A 15,421-nucleotide genomic window follows, 5' to 3' on the forward strand; every position below is an offset into this window, starting at 1 on the left:
CAGAGATGTGTTGCACTGAAGAACACTTCTTTTTATGACTCAGCATTACATCAGGATTGAATGAAAAGGAATTTCACAAACACCAAAGAGAGGGGAAGACTGTAGCTGACTTTGACATTCCCTAAAATTTCGCCTGTAATTCCTTAGACTCCCAACTCTGACCTATCTTGCAATCTATATGGTACAGGGTCAGATACACTTTCACCTCATGCCAGTAACCTAACTTCTCAGGACTTCAGTTTCTGTTAAGATTATATTGTTGGCCTGGTACGGTGGCTCACGCCTGTAATCCCAGCACTTTGGGAGGCTGTGGCAAGCGGATCACAAGGTCAGGAGATCGAGACCATCCTGGCTAACATGGTGAAACCCTGTATCTACTAAAATACAAAAAATTAGCCAGGCATGGTGGCATGTGCCTATGGTCCCAGCTACTCAGAAGGCTGAGGCACGAGGATCGCTGGAACCTGAGAGGCAGAGGTTGCAGTGAGCCGAGATCGTGCCACTGCACTCAAGCCTGGTCGACAGAGACTCTGTCTCAAAAAAAAAAGACAAAAAAAAAAAAAAGAAAAAGAAAAAAAAAGATTATATTGTTTACAAAAAAATCATGTGTTTCTTGCCTGGAGAATCAAGACTGATTTCCCATACTAACAATGGAGGGAAAGCATGCCTGGAGAGGCTTTAGTGGGAGGCTGTTTGAGCAAATCTAGCTGTTTCCCAGTGGTCTCTGATGGAGGGCTACATTTCACTCAGCAAGCTTTTTTTTCATTTTAGATCTGATAATGAGACTATTCTGTCATAGTACAGACCAGCTACTTACAATCTCCCTCCCCTCACTGTTGACATTTCCACCTCTTGGAAAATCAGTGGTTAGAGAAGGAAAAATTTTAAGCTGTTGTAGAAAGGGTGTTTCTCCTGTGTATGCAAGCAAATTGGTAACCCCTTCTCAGTCATCAGGGGAAGAATTGTACTTATGAGAATACAAAGTTCAAAAGCAAGCTTGAGTCTGCTTCATTTCCAATCCACCTGTGACAAATATGTATTGAGTATCCACCATGTGCTTAACAGTGTAATAGCTATGTAAAGAAGACATGATGGTGGCCTTATTCATTCCATAAATTTATCAAGCATCTACCATGTCAAGAGTGGTGGATGTAGTGGTGAACAAGACAGACAAAATCCCTGGCATTGTAATCCATAATTAATTCAATGAATACTTATTGAGCATTTGCTGTGTGCCACACATGGATCTACATATTTGAGAAACACCAGTGAACACATGGACAAAAATCCCTGCTCTCATGGAATGGAAGAAACAGACATGAAACAAGCATGTTCTTAATTACAATTGTGTGTGTTTAGGGAAACTTTATTGGTCATCTACTATAACCTAAGCACTTCGGATACAGTGGTGAGCAAGTAATGTGTGATTCTTGATCTTATGGAGCTTACTCTACAGCTCCCACAGAGTTTATGTTTAGTAGGGGGAGAAAAGAGGGACACAATTAATTAGAAAACAGTACAACTCCCTATGCTGATAAACTGCCACAAGTCTGTTACAGACTTTAAGGACTCTAGGAGGAGGTCAGAGGAGAAGGGGCACTTGGGAAGAGGGGGCTTTGGTCTAGTCTCAGGCATAGGAAATGTCATCAACAAGAGCTCACTGTTAGGTCAGACAGGGAGGGGGTGAGTGCTAAGAGGTTTCAGGGAGAGATAGGAAACAAAGTTGAATAAATAGGGTAGGGCCAGAAAATAAGATATAGGAGTTTATTTTAAACTCGTGTGTGAGAAAATAGTGAATATATTAAATGTGTGTGTCTGTGTGTGTGTGTGAGAGAGAGAGAGACAGAGGGAGAGAGTGGGGGGCTGGAATATGAGAGACAGGGAACAAGCAAAGTAATACATTCTACCGTAGTTTTTTCTTTCTTAAAAACCCCCACACTGGCTCCCTCTTTGCATAGAGTACAGTCTGAACTCCTTAGCATTGCATACCATGTTCTTCACAAGCAAGCCCCACCTATGTCCTTAGCCTAGTTTTAAACACTCACCCCATGCCTCCTCATTCTGGACACATTCAGCCTCTTGCTCTTCCTTGAGCTTCTTCTTCCTTTAGCACCTTGGTCCCTCTGCACAGACATGTTCACTCTGCTCTGTAGTCCCTTCCCTCCTTTCTTGACTTGTTGAAACTCTATCCATCCTTGCTGCTAAGAAGCTTCCCCCAGCCCATCCCAGCCCAAGATGGTTAACTTTGCCTTCCTTTTCTCTCACAGCACTTGGTACACATCTCAATTTTAGGACTTGTCACACTTATTGGAGTTGTTCTTTACTTATGTCTGACTCCTACTAGACTATGAGTACTTAAGAGGGCAAGAACCTTATCCTAGTTTTCTTCATATCCCCAGCCATCCAACACAAAGCCTAGCACATGCCAGGGTGAAGATGCTGCATAAGGCCTCAATCCCACTGAAAACTGGAAGGAGTGGGACAGAGGGGTTGCAGAGAGAGGTTAAAGAAGAAAGTGAAGGGGGAGAATATGGAAATCATAGGGAGATCAAAGTAAGGGGATATGTCCAAGGATGGGGACAGTATTCTTGTGAAGCATTGGGATTAATAATATAAAGAGCTCACACAAAACAAGTAAGGTTAATTATAATAACCCTAACATTTCTGCAGCACGTACTCAGTGTGTAAAACACAATGTTAGACACTGTGAGGATATAAAGTGAAATAAAACACCTCTCCCCATGGTTTGGTGGGGAAGATAAGAGCAAGGTAGATAAGGTGACTGATAGCATCCAGGCATACTCAATTTCTTGTTTCTTAAAGTTCAGTACCATTTTCAGCTTTAAGACTTTCAATATGAAGCCCCTCAGCAGTCAATAAGGTATTGTTTTAAGAAATATTAGATATGGAAGCTGACTTCCCTAGTTGAGATCTCAGCAAAGCTCAATAAGGCTAGACTAGAAACAACTTTCTTAGAAAACGGACATAGAATCGTGAAGTTTAACACCATTTAAAAATATTTCTCATGTCTATGTGTCCCAAACTGTATATTATGAGCTTTTTTGAAGAAGGAAAGAGGATTCTTGCCCTCTAAGCACTCATAGTCTAGTTGGAGTCAGAGATAAGTAAAGGGAGGGAAAGGATTCACAGAGCATCTGAAAGGAGTGGATGAAAAAAATGAATAAAAATAGACAAAATAGGATTTCAGAAAAGGAGAATGGGAATGCACAAGAGACAATAGGAATAAAGAGATAGTCTATTAAGGAAATGGATTTTTAAAACTGTACATATGAATTAACTGTTTAAATAGTGAGGTATCTGATGGCTGTAATACAAAATATGAGATATTAAAAAAATAAGTAGGATGTGCCTTTAAATTCTATGATAGTCACTTAGCCAAAGGTAATTGAAAGGATGCTAGAAAAGGGATTAGAAAATGAAAATGGTAGTTATCATGTGAATAAGAGATAAGATGTATTCTGAGTGATACAGTTTATTTATTTATTTATTTATTTTTAGTGGTTCCTAAGAGAGAGTAGGAATGTCCCTAGACATTATCTAGGTGCTCAATTTAATTTTTTCTGTTTTATGATAGTATGATACTGGGATGGCTTAGATATTTAATTTTTTATTTAATTTCTGCAATCAATCCTGAGTAACTGCTATGTGGTTACCCCCAGAGACCAATTATGATCTCATTGAGCAATCAGCTTAACAGGGATTGGCCAAGCAGCAAATGAACTCATCAATTGGGCATTATGTCCTAGGGTACTGAGGAGAGTATAAAAGAGGAGTGTAGGGGCCCTGTCACACTAGCTCTTCAGTAGTTTCTGAACATCTAGATGGTAGGATGTAGAATAGGTAAGTAGAAATGCAAAGCAGATACTGCAGGAATTGACTAAAGGTCTGACTTAATGGGAGTGAGTGTGTAGTTAAGACAGTTACGGTGTTAAAGAAAGAGATGAGGGAGGAGGGACGTTTTCACTGAGCTGGGATTGAGCTGGATATTCAGTAGAAGCAGAAATTTTGAGTGAAGTTGAGGGTGGGCAGGGACTAGGGAATAGTACTTGTTTATTGGGGGGGTGATCATGCTGACTTGGTATGGAGCAGAAAATTCACTTTGGAAAAGCAGTAAGAAATTAGTTGGGATTGTATTGGGATAAGGAGATTGGCAGGTATGGGGGGAGGTTGGAGGTGGCACAGGGGAGGTCTGACTTAACAGTGAGCCCTTGTTTATATCATTTCCCTTGCCTGATGTCTGGCAATGAAAAACATTTATACCTAATCTTGAGGGTTGCAGGAAGTTAATTGGGAAGGGAGACTACTCAATGTTCAATGTAAAACAAGCAGTAACAACACTTAAAGTATTTTCGTTTTTCCCTACATTGTTGGCATCATATTGTGTTTCTGTGCTCAGAAAGAGGTAGAAATTAAGAGGTTGGACCAAAAAAAGTACTGAACTCTCTACCTCATCACTCTGGGGCAGATAGGGTTACTTCCTAAGTGACTGGGCTATTGGAGTGAAGGCAAAAGTCAAACTCAACCCAAAAACCCAAGTGCAAGGCAGAACTGTGGCAATCATTGAGGTTCTTAAGCTTCAGGGGCTCCAAGGAGCCAATGTTTGTGGTTAAATGTCTGTGCAACAGCAGTCTTTACTTGGATTACTCTGGGCCGAGACAGCTGTGTGTACAACAGCAGCTATGTCTCATCACAAAGTGGGCCCCATTTCTGATGAAGGACACAGAAGTTGCCCAGGTTTAGTCCTAGGCAGCTTACTTGGCCTCTTTCAACCTGTTTCTTCATCTGTAAAATGAAGGTGCTAGGTGTGTCAACCTCATAATAGGGTCTTTGTGATGCATGCATATGAGGTAACGTGTATTAAGCTCTTAGCAATAGTGGTTGGTACATAGTCAATGCTCATTATCACAGTCATTATTAATACTTAAAATAATACATTTATCTAATGGCCTAGGGAAACATTTCTTAAATTGCCTTAAATGGGATTAGATGCCCCTTTGGTCTGGGTTTGTACACAGACCCAGGCCTAGGTTTGAACTAAGTTTAGTTTCTGGGTTTGGTGGCATGGTGGGGGTGGGGAGGTGGAAGTGGGTGTACCAGAGTAGGAGGCAATGGTGCAAGGTGTTGTGGCCATAGAAATATGAGTTTCCATGTCAGCATTTGGTTGAATTTGGCACCGAGTGTTGTTCAAACAAAGCAGCGTTGTGAGTGGCAGAGGAAGGGTGAGGAGGAAAGTCAACATATTCTTGGAAATAAGATGTGGCTTTTGCTTTGCTATTTTATTTTTCCTTCAGCTACAGATATATTTCTTTGCTCTTGGGCTCACATTGTAAATCCCTTGCAGGACACAGTACAAATCTAAGTTTCAGAGAAACCTCTTTTTAAGATGACAAGAAGTTAGCAAGACTTTCCTTGATCCTTGTTTTTAGTATACGAACCCCTCAGTTGGGGTCATTTAGCCTAGGGAGAAATCTTTGCATATACTTAGACACCCCTCTCCACCTCACATCATGTGACTATGGCTTATGTGGTACTTTAAATGTTGACTATCGGCTATTTCCTGATGACTTCAAACTGTTTGTAGTTGTATATAGATGTATTATTTATCTATTCTCTCTATATATTTGTGCATTAGGCCTTTCAAATTTGAGTAAAAAATTTTAGAATAAAGCCTGGCAGTGCAATAATTCATTTTCCAATAGTTGCTGTCTTGCACCTCAGACGTCTGGCGAGATGTTATAGGAACTGGTCCTAGGTCAATATTTGAAGCACAGGGAAGCTCTGTATGACCAAGTCAATGGAACTTTCCTGCATTCTGGTCCTGAGGTGTATGTTTAAAGCAATGTTTCAAGCAGAAAAGTTTGAGTATTCCTCTCTCCTCCACAAATGCAGGTCTTTTTGCAATGGCAACAGAGTAAATAGCCACTTGTGTCAAGTTTGTGTCAATGACAAAGTGTTGGGTTGCATAGGGAACTGATATAGCCTTCTAACCCCATTCCTCTAGAGATAACACATACTCACTTAACACTCAGTCTCTGCCATCAAAGAGCTGACACTTTAGTTGAGAAATCAGACCTTAACACACCTTCTGTGCTGTAACAACATAGACCAATATGTTCATAATACATAACATTAGGTTTTAACCTCTCTGTGATCAGCTGGGTTTTGATGGGAAAAAACAGGTGGCTGGAATATACAGTGACTCTCCGTTTTAACATTTTAGAGGTCACACTCACCAGGCATTTTCCATAGCACCCTTTTTAAAAGTTCGCAGCGAATAGCTGAACTTACATTTCACTATTATGTTAAAATACTTTTCCTCCACTTTCCAAATTACTTAGGAGATAAAAGAGTAGAGGAATACTGGGGTTTTGCAAAGCCCTGCAGGGAAATTCTAAAAGTCATTATCATCTTTAATACCTACCTTAGAAATTCTTTCAACACGTGGTGACTATTTTCCCTCAATTCGTTCATATCTCCCCTCTCCACCCCATAAAACAATGTTCACAAACTGAAAAGCAGACAAGTGAGAAAAAAAAAAAATCAGTCTAATTCCACCAGAGGTAAATTTCACTGTTCCTTTCAGTTTTTGTCTAAGCATATGTGATTGTATGTATTGCTTTGCAATCAGCTTTCTTTTTGCAAATGTATTTCTTGTGGGTATTTTCCCATGTATTTTCTTAGGTCACTTTTAACCTCTTCATTCTTTTCCTTCTCTCTAGGGCACCAGGGGCCAGGGAAGCCCAGTCGCAGAGCGCTGCGGGCTCTGCTGGTGATAGAAACAATGTGGTGAAGTTATAAGGGGAGGGGAGGGGTGGGAGGCGGGAAAAATTCCTTAGCTTAGAAAAAAAAAACAAAACAAAACAATGAAGCAAGCTCCACTTAAAGACCTATGAAATTTCCGACACTAGAACCTTTGTATATAGTTTTCGGTAACCTTCGGCAGGGGGCGCTCGGAAATTGTCGCCACTTTCCGGACAGCCTCCCGGACTTTACCCTCTAGAAAATTGTACAGTGTTTCCGGCCCTTCTCAGTTGTGGACGCTCGTAAGTTTTCGGCAGTTTCCGGGGAGACTCGGGAATTCCGCGTCTCGCTCCCTCTGTTCTGATCGCCCAGTGCGGTGGTGCAGGGTCTCGGGCTGGTCATGGCGTCCCCGTCTCGGAGACTGCAGACTAAACCAGTCATTACTTGTTTCAAGAGCGTCCTAATAATCTACACTTTCATTTTCTGGGTGAGAGACTGAGGCGCCTGGGGCCGGCAGGGGATCCCGGGCTTTTAGGTGTGTGGGGGGGTGTGACCCTGAACGGCGGGAGTTCAGGTCGGGGATGGGGTGGGGTTTGGGCGGCCATCGTGCCTGGGACCCCAACGCCGGCGACGAGGTACTGGGCCCCGAGCTAAATGCTCAGGCATCTCGCCGGCGCTGGGGTCGGAGTGCGGGACGAAGGCAGCCGAGAGGCTGAGCTGGGACCCAGACGTGCCAGCGTTTGAATTCGATGCAGGAGGCGAGCTGGGGCGTTAAGCCCCTATAGCACGCAGACGGTGACCCAGGACCTTTACAGAGGCAAGCAAGGCTTGCCCGGCCCCTTTGAGAGCACTCTTGCATAATAGTGTCTTTCTTTTCACTGCTTCATAAGAGAGGAGTTTTTCGCAGGTAAGTATGGTATGCCTCCACTCCCGCCAGTCTATCCTTGGGCTTGCTTTTGTGTACCATTGCTTTGTACCCTGTGCTCATCCCTAACTGGAGAGGACGGGGAAAGTTTCTGGAACACATAAAAACACTTTTTGTTTCTCTTCAAGGTTTTCTTCCTAAGGCTGGAGTAAGACAATTAAGGAAGTTTTGATCTGTAGGGCAAATATGCCATGGGCTTGTGTTTACACACAAAAGATGAATTCTAAGAATTTTGAAAAGATACCTTGTCCACAGCCTACTCTTGTGTGCAGATCCCTCCTAACCCCTTCTACTCTTCCCCCTTGTCTGCCATGTTCCAGCATATCACGCCTATTATGCCTTAAATATAACCTCATGCTTTGTGATTTGAAGATGCTGCTGTACACAGTGCATAACTGTTTCTGTTTTCTAATTTCCCACATAGATCACTGGCGTTATCCTTCTCGCAGTTGGCATTTGGGGCAAGGTGAGCCTGGAGAATTACTTTTCTCTTTTAAATGAGAAGGCCACCAACGTCCCCTTCGTGCTCATTGGTACTGGTACCGTCATTATTCTTTTGGGCACGTTTGGTTGTTTTGCTACCTGCCGAGTTTCTGCATGGATGCTAAAATTGGTGAGTCCTTGTTTTCATTAGAATTGATTCTTGGTTTTAGAAAAGTTTTGTATGTTGTAGGAATCCTTTCTTGAAATTGGTCATGGCCCTTTACAATTTTTCTTGTTGCCTATGAAAACTTACCAAGTAACAGTTCAGTGGCCAGTTACCACTTTCAAAATTGACATGTTATTATTTTCCCTGCCGTTTTCAATGAAAACATGATGAACTAATTGAGAAGACGACCATTATTTTTTCTTTGACTTCCTTTGCAGCTGTGCTGTATCTTATTTATGCTGACTTGGCCTTTCTTTCTTATCCTGCAGTATGCAATGTTTCTGACTCTCATTTTTTTGGTCGAACTGGTCGCTGCCATCGTAGGATTTGTTTTCAGACATGAGGTAAGCCTGAATTAGGGAAGCTTAGCATGTTAAATTTATCCTCCAAGAGATAAAAATGGATTTATTTAAGTAGAAGAGTTAGACCTCTGTACTTAAACCTGTAGCTGACAATAATGGCCGTCTTGTAAAAATTCTGGCCCACTTCTAATTTAAAATAAAGTTTAGAATTTTTTTTTTTTGAGACGGAGTTTTGTTCTTGTTGCCCAGGTTGGAGTGCAGTGGTGGGATCTCGGCTCCCTGCAACCTCCACTTCCTGGGTTCAAGCAATTCTCCTGCCTCAGCCTCCCGAGTAGCTGGGATTATAGGTGCCCGACACCACGCTCTGCTAATTTTTTGTATTTTTGGTTGTGATGGGGTTTCACCATGTTGGCCAGGCTGATCTTGAACTCCTCACCTCAGGTGATCTGCCCGCCTTAGCCTACCAAATAATTTAGAAGATTGTAAAGACTGACAGTCACCAGAAGAAAATTATTTACTTGTATTTCCTGTCATTTTTCTGTGTGTAAATACCTATTAAAATGGAAATAGTACAATTTATAACTTTACTGATAGGAAAATGTTCAAAGCACAAAATTGATAACCTTCTTCACTTATGCCTTGCATTTTGAAAAGATTGGATATACTTAATGCAAATCATCAAAAGTTTAATATTGAATTAAAAATCAGGTAAACTTGGGGTTGTTCAAATATCATTCGGTGAGTAACGAAGGCTCATCAATGAGAGTTCTTATAAAGTGGTAGCACAGTCTCCCAAAGTAAGGTTTTGTAGCTTACAAATTCCATAGGCATCGAATTTGTACTTAGTTTAAAGTAGAGAAAAATTAGCAGGGTGCAGAATACAGCAATACTGCATTGCCACACAGATAAATACATATTCCCACAGCACTTTGAACTTGTAGTGGTTCTCATCCTATATTTTAATGCTTTGCTTACTAGTCCCCTCAGCAAACCCATATCCCTTAGAGGACAAGATTGTACCATGGAAGTTAATTACCGTACGTGTTGCTGCTGGCAAAGATATGACCATTGGTCAGATTTAAGAACTTTTTTTACCTGAAACCAAAAGAACTTTCTAGAGGATTTTCTTACTGACATTATGTTTATTTGCTATAGATTAAGAACAGCTTTAAGAATAATTATGAGAAGGCTTTGAAGCAGTATAACTCTACAGGAGATTACAGAAGCAATGCAGTAGACAAGATCCAAAATACGGTAAGTGGCAACCACCACCTAGAGGAGAACACGCTCCCTGTTGCCTCAGAGAAAAGAGTAGAGCCTGGTACTAGATGTTATCCACTTATAGAGGAAAGAAGTGACACGTTTCATTTTCCTCACATGTGCACCTGTCCTCTTCCCTCCCCACTTATATCATAGTCCAAGTATTGTTAGTACCAACTAACAATAGGCCAGTACAAAACTGTAATGCATGGTGGTAATCAAGGACCCAGTGCTGATCTTTTGAATCAATTCAGGAGAGAGATCATTGAGTATAGTAAATGTTTTGAGCACAAATTGCAATAGAGGATATTAGGTTAAATGTTTGCTTACAAAGTTGTAATATGAACTGTAAATGCTTTTGTTGGGTTTTTCAGTTGCATTGTTGTGGTGTCACCGATTATAGAGATTGGACAGATACTAATTATTACGCAGAAAAAGGATTTCCCAAGAGTTGCTGTAAACTTGAAGATTGTACTCCACAGAGAGATGCAGATAAAGTAAACAGTGAAGTAAGGTGCCTTTTAAAACTTTCTGTTTCACAGTGTTTGAGGACTTAACTGAATGCAAAATTGACTCAGTTTTTAATTTTTCCTCATATTAATAAATGTAAGCTGAGATAGGGTGGGTAAGACTTGAGTTCAGACAGCTAGCAAGTAACACTTTTTGTTTATTTAGTATTTAGTATTTTTTTTAAGACAGTGTCTGTCTCTGTCACCCAGTCTGGAGTGCAGTAGTGTGATTGTAGCTCACTGCAGCCTTGAACTCCTTGGTTCCAGTAAAGTAACACTTTTAAATGTATGATCCAAAAGGTGGAAATAGTTGGGAATAATTATTTGTTCTTTTGAGAACATACGGAAGAGAGTAGATTTCAATAAAATGACAACCAAAGGCTATGATACATACATCTTTCTGCAGAGGTGTATGATCAAAGTGCTTATTACCATAAAGAAAAGTACATGCTGCTTGTGCTCTACTTAATCTTTTTTTCCTCCCATTAGGGTTGTTTTATAAAGGTGATGACCATTATAGAGTCAGAAATGGGAGTCGTTGCAGGAATTTCGTTTGGAGTTGCTTGCTTTCAGGTAAGTCTTTGTAGTTACTTAAGAAATATTTCATCCTACATCTTGTAGGTGTAAGCTAGAAGATTTTCACTTTTTTTTGAGATGGACTCTCACTCTGTCACCCAGGCTGGAATGCAGTGGTGCAATATAGGCTCACTGCAGCCTCCACCTCCCAGGTTCAAGCAGTCCTCCCACCTCAGCCTCATGTGTAGCTAGGGTTACAGGCGTGCTCCACCATGCCTGGCTAATTTTTTTTGTATTTTTAATAGAGATGGGGTTTCACCGTGTTGGCCAGGCTGGTCTCGAACACCTGACCTCAAGTGACCCGCCCGCCTCGGCCTCCCAAAGTGCTGGGATTACAGGCAGGACCCACCGTGCCTGGCAAGATTTTCACTTTTAAGGCTTAAAGTTTTTGCTTCAGGGGCCTGGATAGTGAGGACATTTTTAGAGAAGTCGCATTTTCATAAAACTCAGTTACTGGTCACAGTACAAAAATATTTGGGCTGGGCGCAGTGTTGCACACCTGTAATCCCAGCACTTTGGGACACCAAGGTAGGCAGATCACCTAGGGTCAGGAGTTTGAGACCAGCCTGACTAACATAGTGAAAATACTATCTCTAGTAAAAATATGAAATTAGCTGAGCGTGGTGGTGGGCGCCTGTAATCCCAGCTACTCGAGAGGCTGAGGGACGAGAATCGCTTGAACCTGGGAGTTGGAGGTTGCAGTGAGCCAAGATCGTGCCATTGCACTCCAGCCTGGGCAACAAGAGTGAAACTCCATCTCAAAAAAAGAGAAAATACTTCATTTTTCTTATAGTGGAGTTTTGATTGGACTTACTTTGTATATGTAATACTGATTTTGATTTGTGATTGGGAGATTCATTATGCACCAGTTGTTTTGGGTAGATTCCATGTAGTAGGTCAAATTGTGTTTCGCAAGTTGTGTTTCTCACTGTAGCATGACATTTGTTTTGTGGCTCTGAACGATTTTTTTTTTTCAGGGGATTTTTTGTTTATATTAAACACTAGAAATAAGACTAATTCAAGTTTAGTCTGAATATATTTTTAAAGTAGCAAGCATAGCTATATCTAAATCTATGCTAGTGCAGTAGCCACTAGCCACCTTTGAATGGTTATAATTATTAAATAAAATTAAAACCTCAGTTTGCTGGAGGTTTGAAATACTCAGTAGCCATGTGGCTGCTGCCTACTATGTCATACAGTACAGGGGTTCTAGAACATTTTCATTATTGTAGCACTGCTCTGGATCTTTCCAGGAAAATCTCTGCCCTCCTTGATAGAGATTTAACTTGTTAAGATACTTATTCAAAACGATGTCTTTGTTTTTTCTGGGAACTGAGAGTAAGAAAAGTTTCTCCAAAATTTGCGACCGAATTTTCCTTGATTGACAGTTTGCTGGATTTTCCTTTGGTGAGAGTTGTGAAATTCTGGGTCATAGTAGCAATAAAACTTCACTTACATTCTTTGAATGTGATCTAGATGCTGCAGAGTATTAAACATAACTGTCTAGAAAAACTCCAGGAAGAAAATTATAAGCGAATTACAGGTGAGAGGAGAATATAGTCTGAGGTCTTCAAGCTCTTTTGTGTAGTATTTAATTTTGTTTCTATTTTATTTCTAGCTGATTGGAATCTTTCTCGCCTACTGCCTCTCTCGTGCCATAACAAATAACCAGTATGAGATAGTGTAACTCAGTTGATCTTCGGGGCTGTTCCTCTCTACCTTTAAGGTACGTTCATTTTGGTCCTCAACTCTGTTAGTGTTGATGTCTGCTCCAGCCTGTGTATGTGATACATGAACTAAGTTAGTCAAGAATGTCTTTAGTATATTTAAATCTAGCTGGTGCTATATAAGCCCTGTGTAGGCAGATTAGGTCTCTATACACAAGGCATGGTCAGAAAGTACTGACTTAGCTATAGCTTATCTGTGCATACTCTCTAAAGTTATGCAACAGAAGAGTACCTGTGTGAGTTTATATATTTACATACACATGTCAGCCTAAAGATCGTAAGTGGTCCCTTTTCTAACATATTTCAGCCTACAGAGAGGGGAAACAAAGAATCCCAATAATGACCTTATTTGTGAGGTTCCCTGGCAGGTGCACTCTGTTCCTCACCAATATTGACATTTTCCATAGTCCTTTACCTAGTTTTCATTTACCACAGTTTTAGTCAGTCATTGAGAGCGTTGCTTTCTTGGTAAAAACTGTTTTTGGTGGGCTATCGTTAAAGTCTTAAACTCATCTGGTCTAATAGGAACCAGATTTTGGGAAGACGTGTGTTTCAATGGCTTTAGTATTTAAGTGGTAAAATACTGTGAGAACTGTTGTTGGCTGAATTGATCCCTAGGGCACACTTTGCATTTTAATTGAGCCACTGACTGGGAACACATAGGAAGGTCTTCATTAGCAGGAATAGATTAGAATGTATGCAAACAAATACAGATGTTGAAATATGTGTAACAAGTAAATTAACTTTTTTTCTTTAATTTTAGGACATTTAGAGTTCCCCCCGTGAATTAGAAAATTGCCTGGCTGGAGAACTGACGACACTACTTACTGATAGACCGAAAAAGTACACCCGTAGACTGATTCAATCAAGATGTATGTGGAACAAGAAACTACACCAATAGGCTGATTCAATCAAGATGCGTGTTTGCTATGTTCTGAGTCCACCTTCTGTCCCATTCATGTTAGATCATTGAAACCCTGTATCCCTCTGAAACACTGGAAGAGCTAGTAAATTGTAAATGAATACTGTGTTACTCTTGACTGTTATTTTTCTTAGTTGGGGGCCTTTGGAAGGCACTGTGAATTTGCTATTTTGATGTAGTGTTACAAGATGGAAAATTGATTCCTCTGACTTTGCTATTGATGTAGTGTGATAGAAAATTGACCTCTCTGAACTGGCTCCTTCCCAGTCAAGGTTATCTGGTTTGATTGTATAATTTGCACCAAGAAGTTAAAATGTTTTATCACTTGCTGTTCTGCTGACAAGCAGAGAGTTGCATTGTGTAGTTTAATTTCAGTCAGTCATTAGATGGCCTCCCTCATCAGGGTTGCCAGATGGTGATAACAGTCTAAGGCCTTGGGTCTGAGGCATCCAAGACTGAGAGGGACTATTGATGTTCTGTGATACATCAGGTTTCAGCACACACTTTACATTTCTTCGCCTCCCAATTGGGACATTTATTATGATGTTCATATTTTCCCTCTTGTTTGAAAGTTTCTAATTATTCAATTGTGTCGGAATTACTGTATTTTCCTTAGGAATTTAGTGGAACTTATCTTCATTAAACTTAGCTGGTACCGGGTTTATATGACTTAATTGTCAATATTATGGTCAACTTGAAGTCTTAGTTTTGGTTTGTGCCTTTGATTAACAAGTATAACTCGTATGCAATAAATACTGTTTTCCTCTAAAAAGATCGTGTTTAAATTAACTTGTAAAAAATCCGCTGGGATGGTGGTTGTTTTCCACTGAGAAAGCTAAGCCCTACATTTCTACTCAGAGTACTGTTTTTAGATGTGAAATATAAGGCTGAGGCCTTTATTAAAAATTTAATGTTCTTGTTTAAAAAACTGTTCCATAGGTGCAGCAAACCACCATGGCACATGTATACCTGTGTAACAAACCTGCACGTTCTGCACATGTATCCCATAACTTAATGTAAAAAAAAAAATCTTAAAGTGCAAATATAAAAAAAAAGTTCCCTGTGAAAAAATTACATTCCATGTTATAAAATAGCATATGATTAGTGTTCTCCTAGAGATCAGACTCTTTTGATTGTATAGTTTGCATTGAAAAGTTGCATAGGGAGGGATGTAACCTGTATCTTCAGGATAATAAGGAAATTAATAAGGAAAATAATAATTATTAAAATTTGAGTTGAAGTCAGATAATCATTTCTTTGGTTTTGGGTCTCTTTATACATCCATTAGTAGAACCTATCTAGTCTCTGATTGCCACAGTCCTTGAATTGATGGTAAGGGGACGTCAGTTACAGCTAGAAAAAAACTGGGCATTCTCAGCAAACTGACACAAGAACAGAAAACCAAACAAACACCACATGTTCTCACTCAGGCAGGTGTTGAACAGTGAGAACACATGGACACAGGGAGGGGAGCATCACACACTGGGGTCTGTTGTGGGGGGCTAAGGGAGGGACAGTGGGGTTGGAGAGATTGGGGAGGGATAACATGGGGAGAAATGACGATATAGGTGGCAGGGGGATGGAGGCAGCAAACCACCTTGCCATGTATGTACATATGCAACAATCCTGTATGATCTGCACATGTACCCCAGAACCTAAAGTACAAAAAAAAAAAAACGGTCAAAAACTACTAGTTAAATAATCATGAATTTTGAGTATGTGTTTTAAAATGCTTGGAGTCATTTGAGAAAAAGGATATTCTCCATTAGAACATTTAATGGGTAGCTTT

General features: G+C 40.4%; 1 protein-coding gene across 1 annotated transcript; it reads left to right on the forward strand.

Annotated features, from left to right (window-relative positions):
• The first annotated feature begins 6,837 nt into the window (after positions 1-6,837).
• TSPAN6 (tetraspanin 6) lies at positions 6,838-14,292 on the forward strand. Its single transcript, XM_012464050.3, has 8 exons — positions 6,838-7,249; positions 8,112-8,300; positions 8,606-8,680; positions 9,794-9,892; positions 10,273-10,407; positions 10,897-10,980; positions 12,602-12,709; positions 13,474-14,292. Exons 1-7 carry the CDS (start codon positions 7,163-7,165, stop codon positions 12,668-12,670), a joined length of 738 nt encoding a protein of 245 aa, XP_012319473.1. The 5' UTR covers positions 6,838-7,162; the 3' UTR covers positions 12,671-12,709; positions 13,474-14,292.
• The last annotated feature ends 1,129 nt before the right edge of the window (positions 14,293-15,421 follow it).

This window comes from Aotus nancymaae, unplaced genomic scaffold (genome assembly GCF_030222135.1).
Source record: "Aotus nancymaae isolate 86718 unplaced genomic scaffold, 86718_ANA_hifiasm-v0.15.2.pri h1tg000004l, whole genome shotgun sequence".
NCBI classification, from domain to species: domain Eukaryota; kingdom Metazoa; phylum Chordata; class Mammalia; order Primates; family Aotidae; genus Aotus; species Aotus nancymaae.

Excerpts from the sequence above, each read along its gene's own strand:
- TSPAN6 (XM_012464050.3), top strand. The coding sequence starts at position 7,163 with ATGGCGTCCCCGTCTCGGAGACTGCAGACTAAACCAGTCATTACTTGT. Across the intron at positions 8,301-8,605 it reads CTGCATGGATGCTAAAATTG|TATGCAATGTTTCTGACTCT; the intron begins GTGAGTCCTTGT and ends CTTATCCTGCAG. Across the intron at positions 10,408-10,896 it reads CAGATAAAGTAAACAGTGAA|GGTTGTTTTATAAAGGTGAT; the intron begins GTAAGGTGCCTT and ends TCCTCCCATTAG.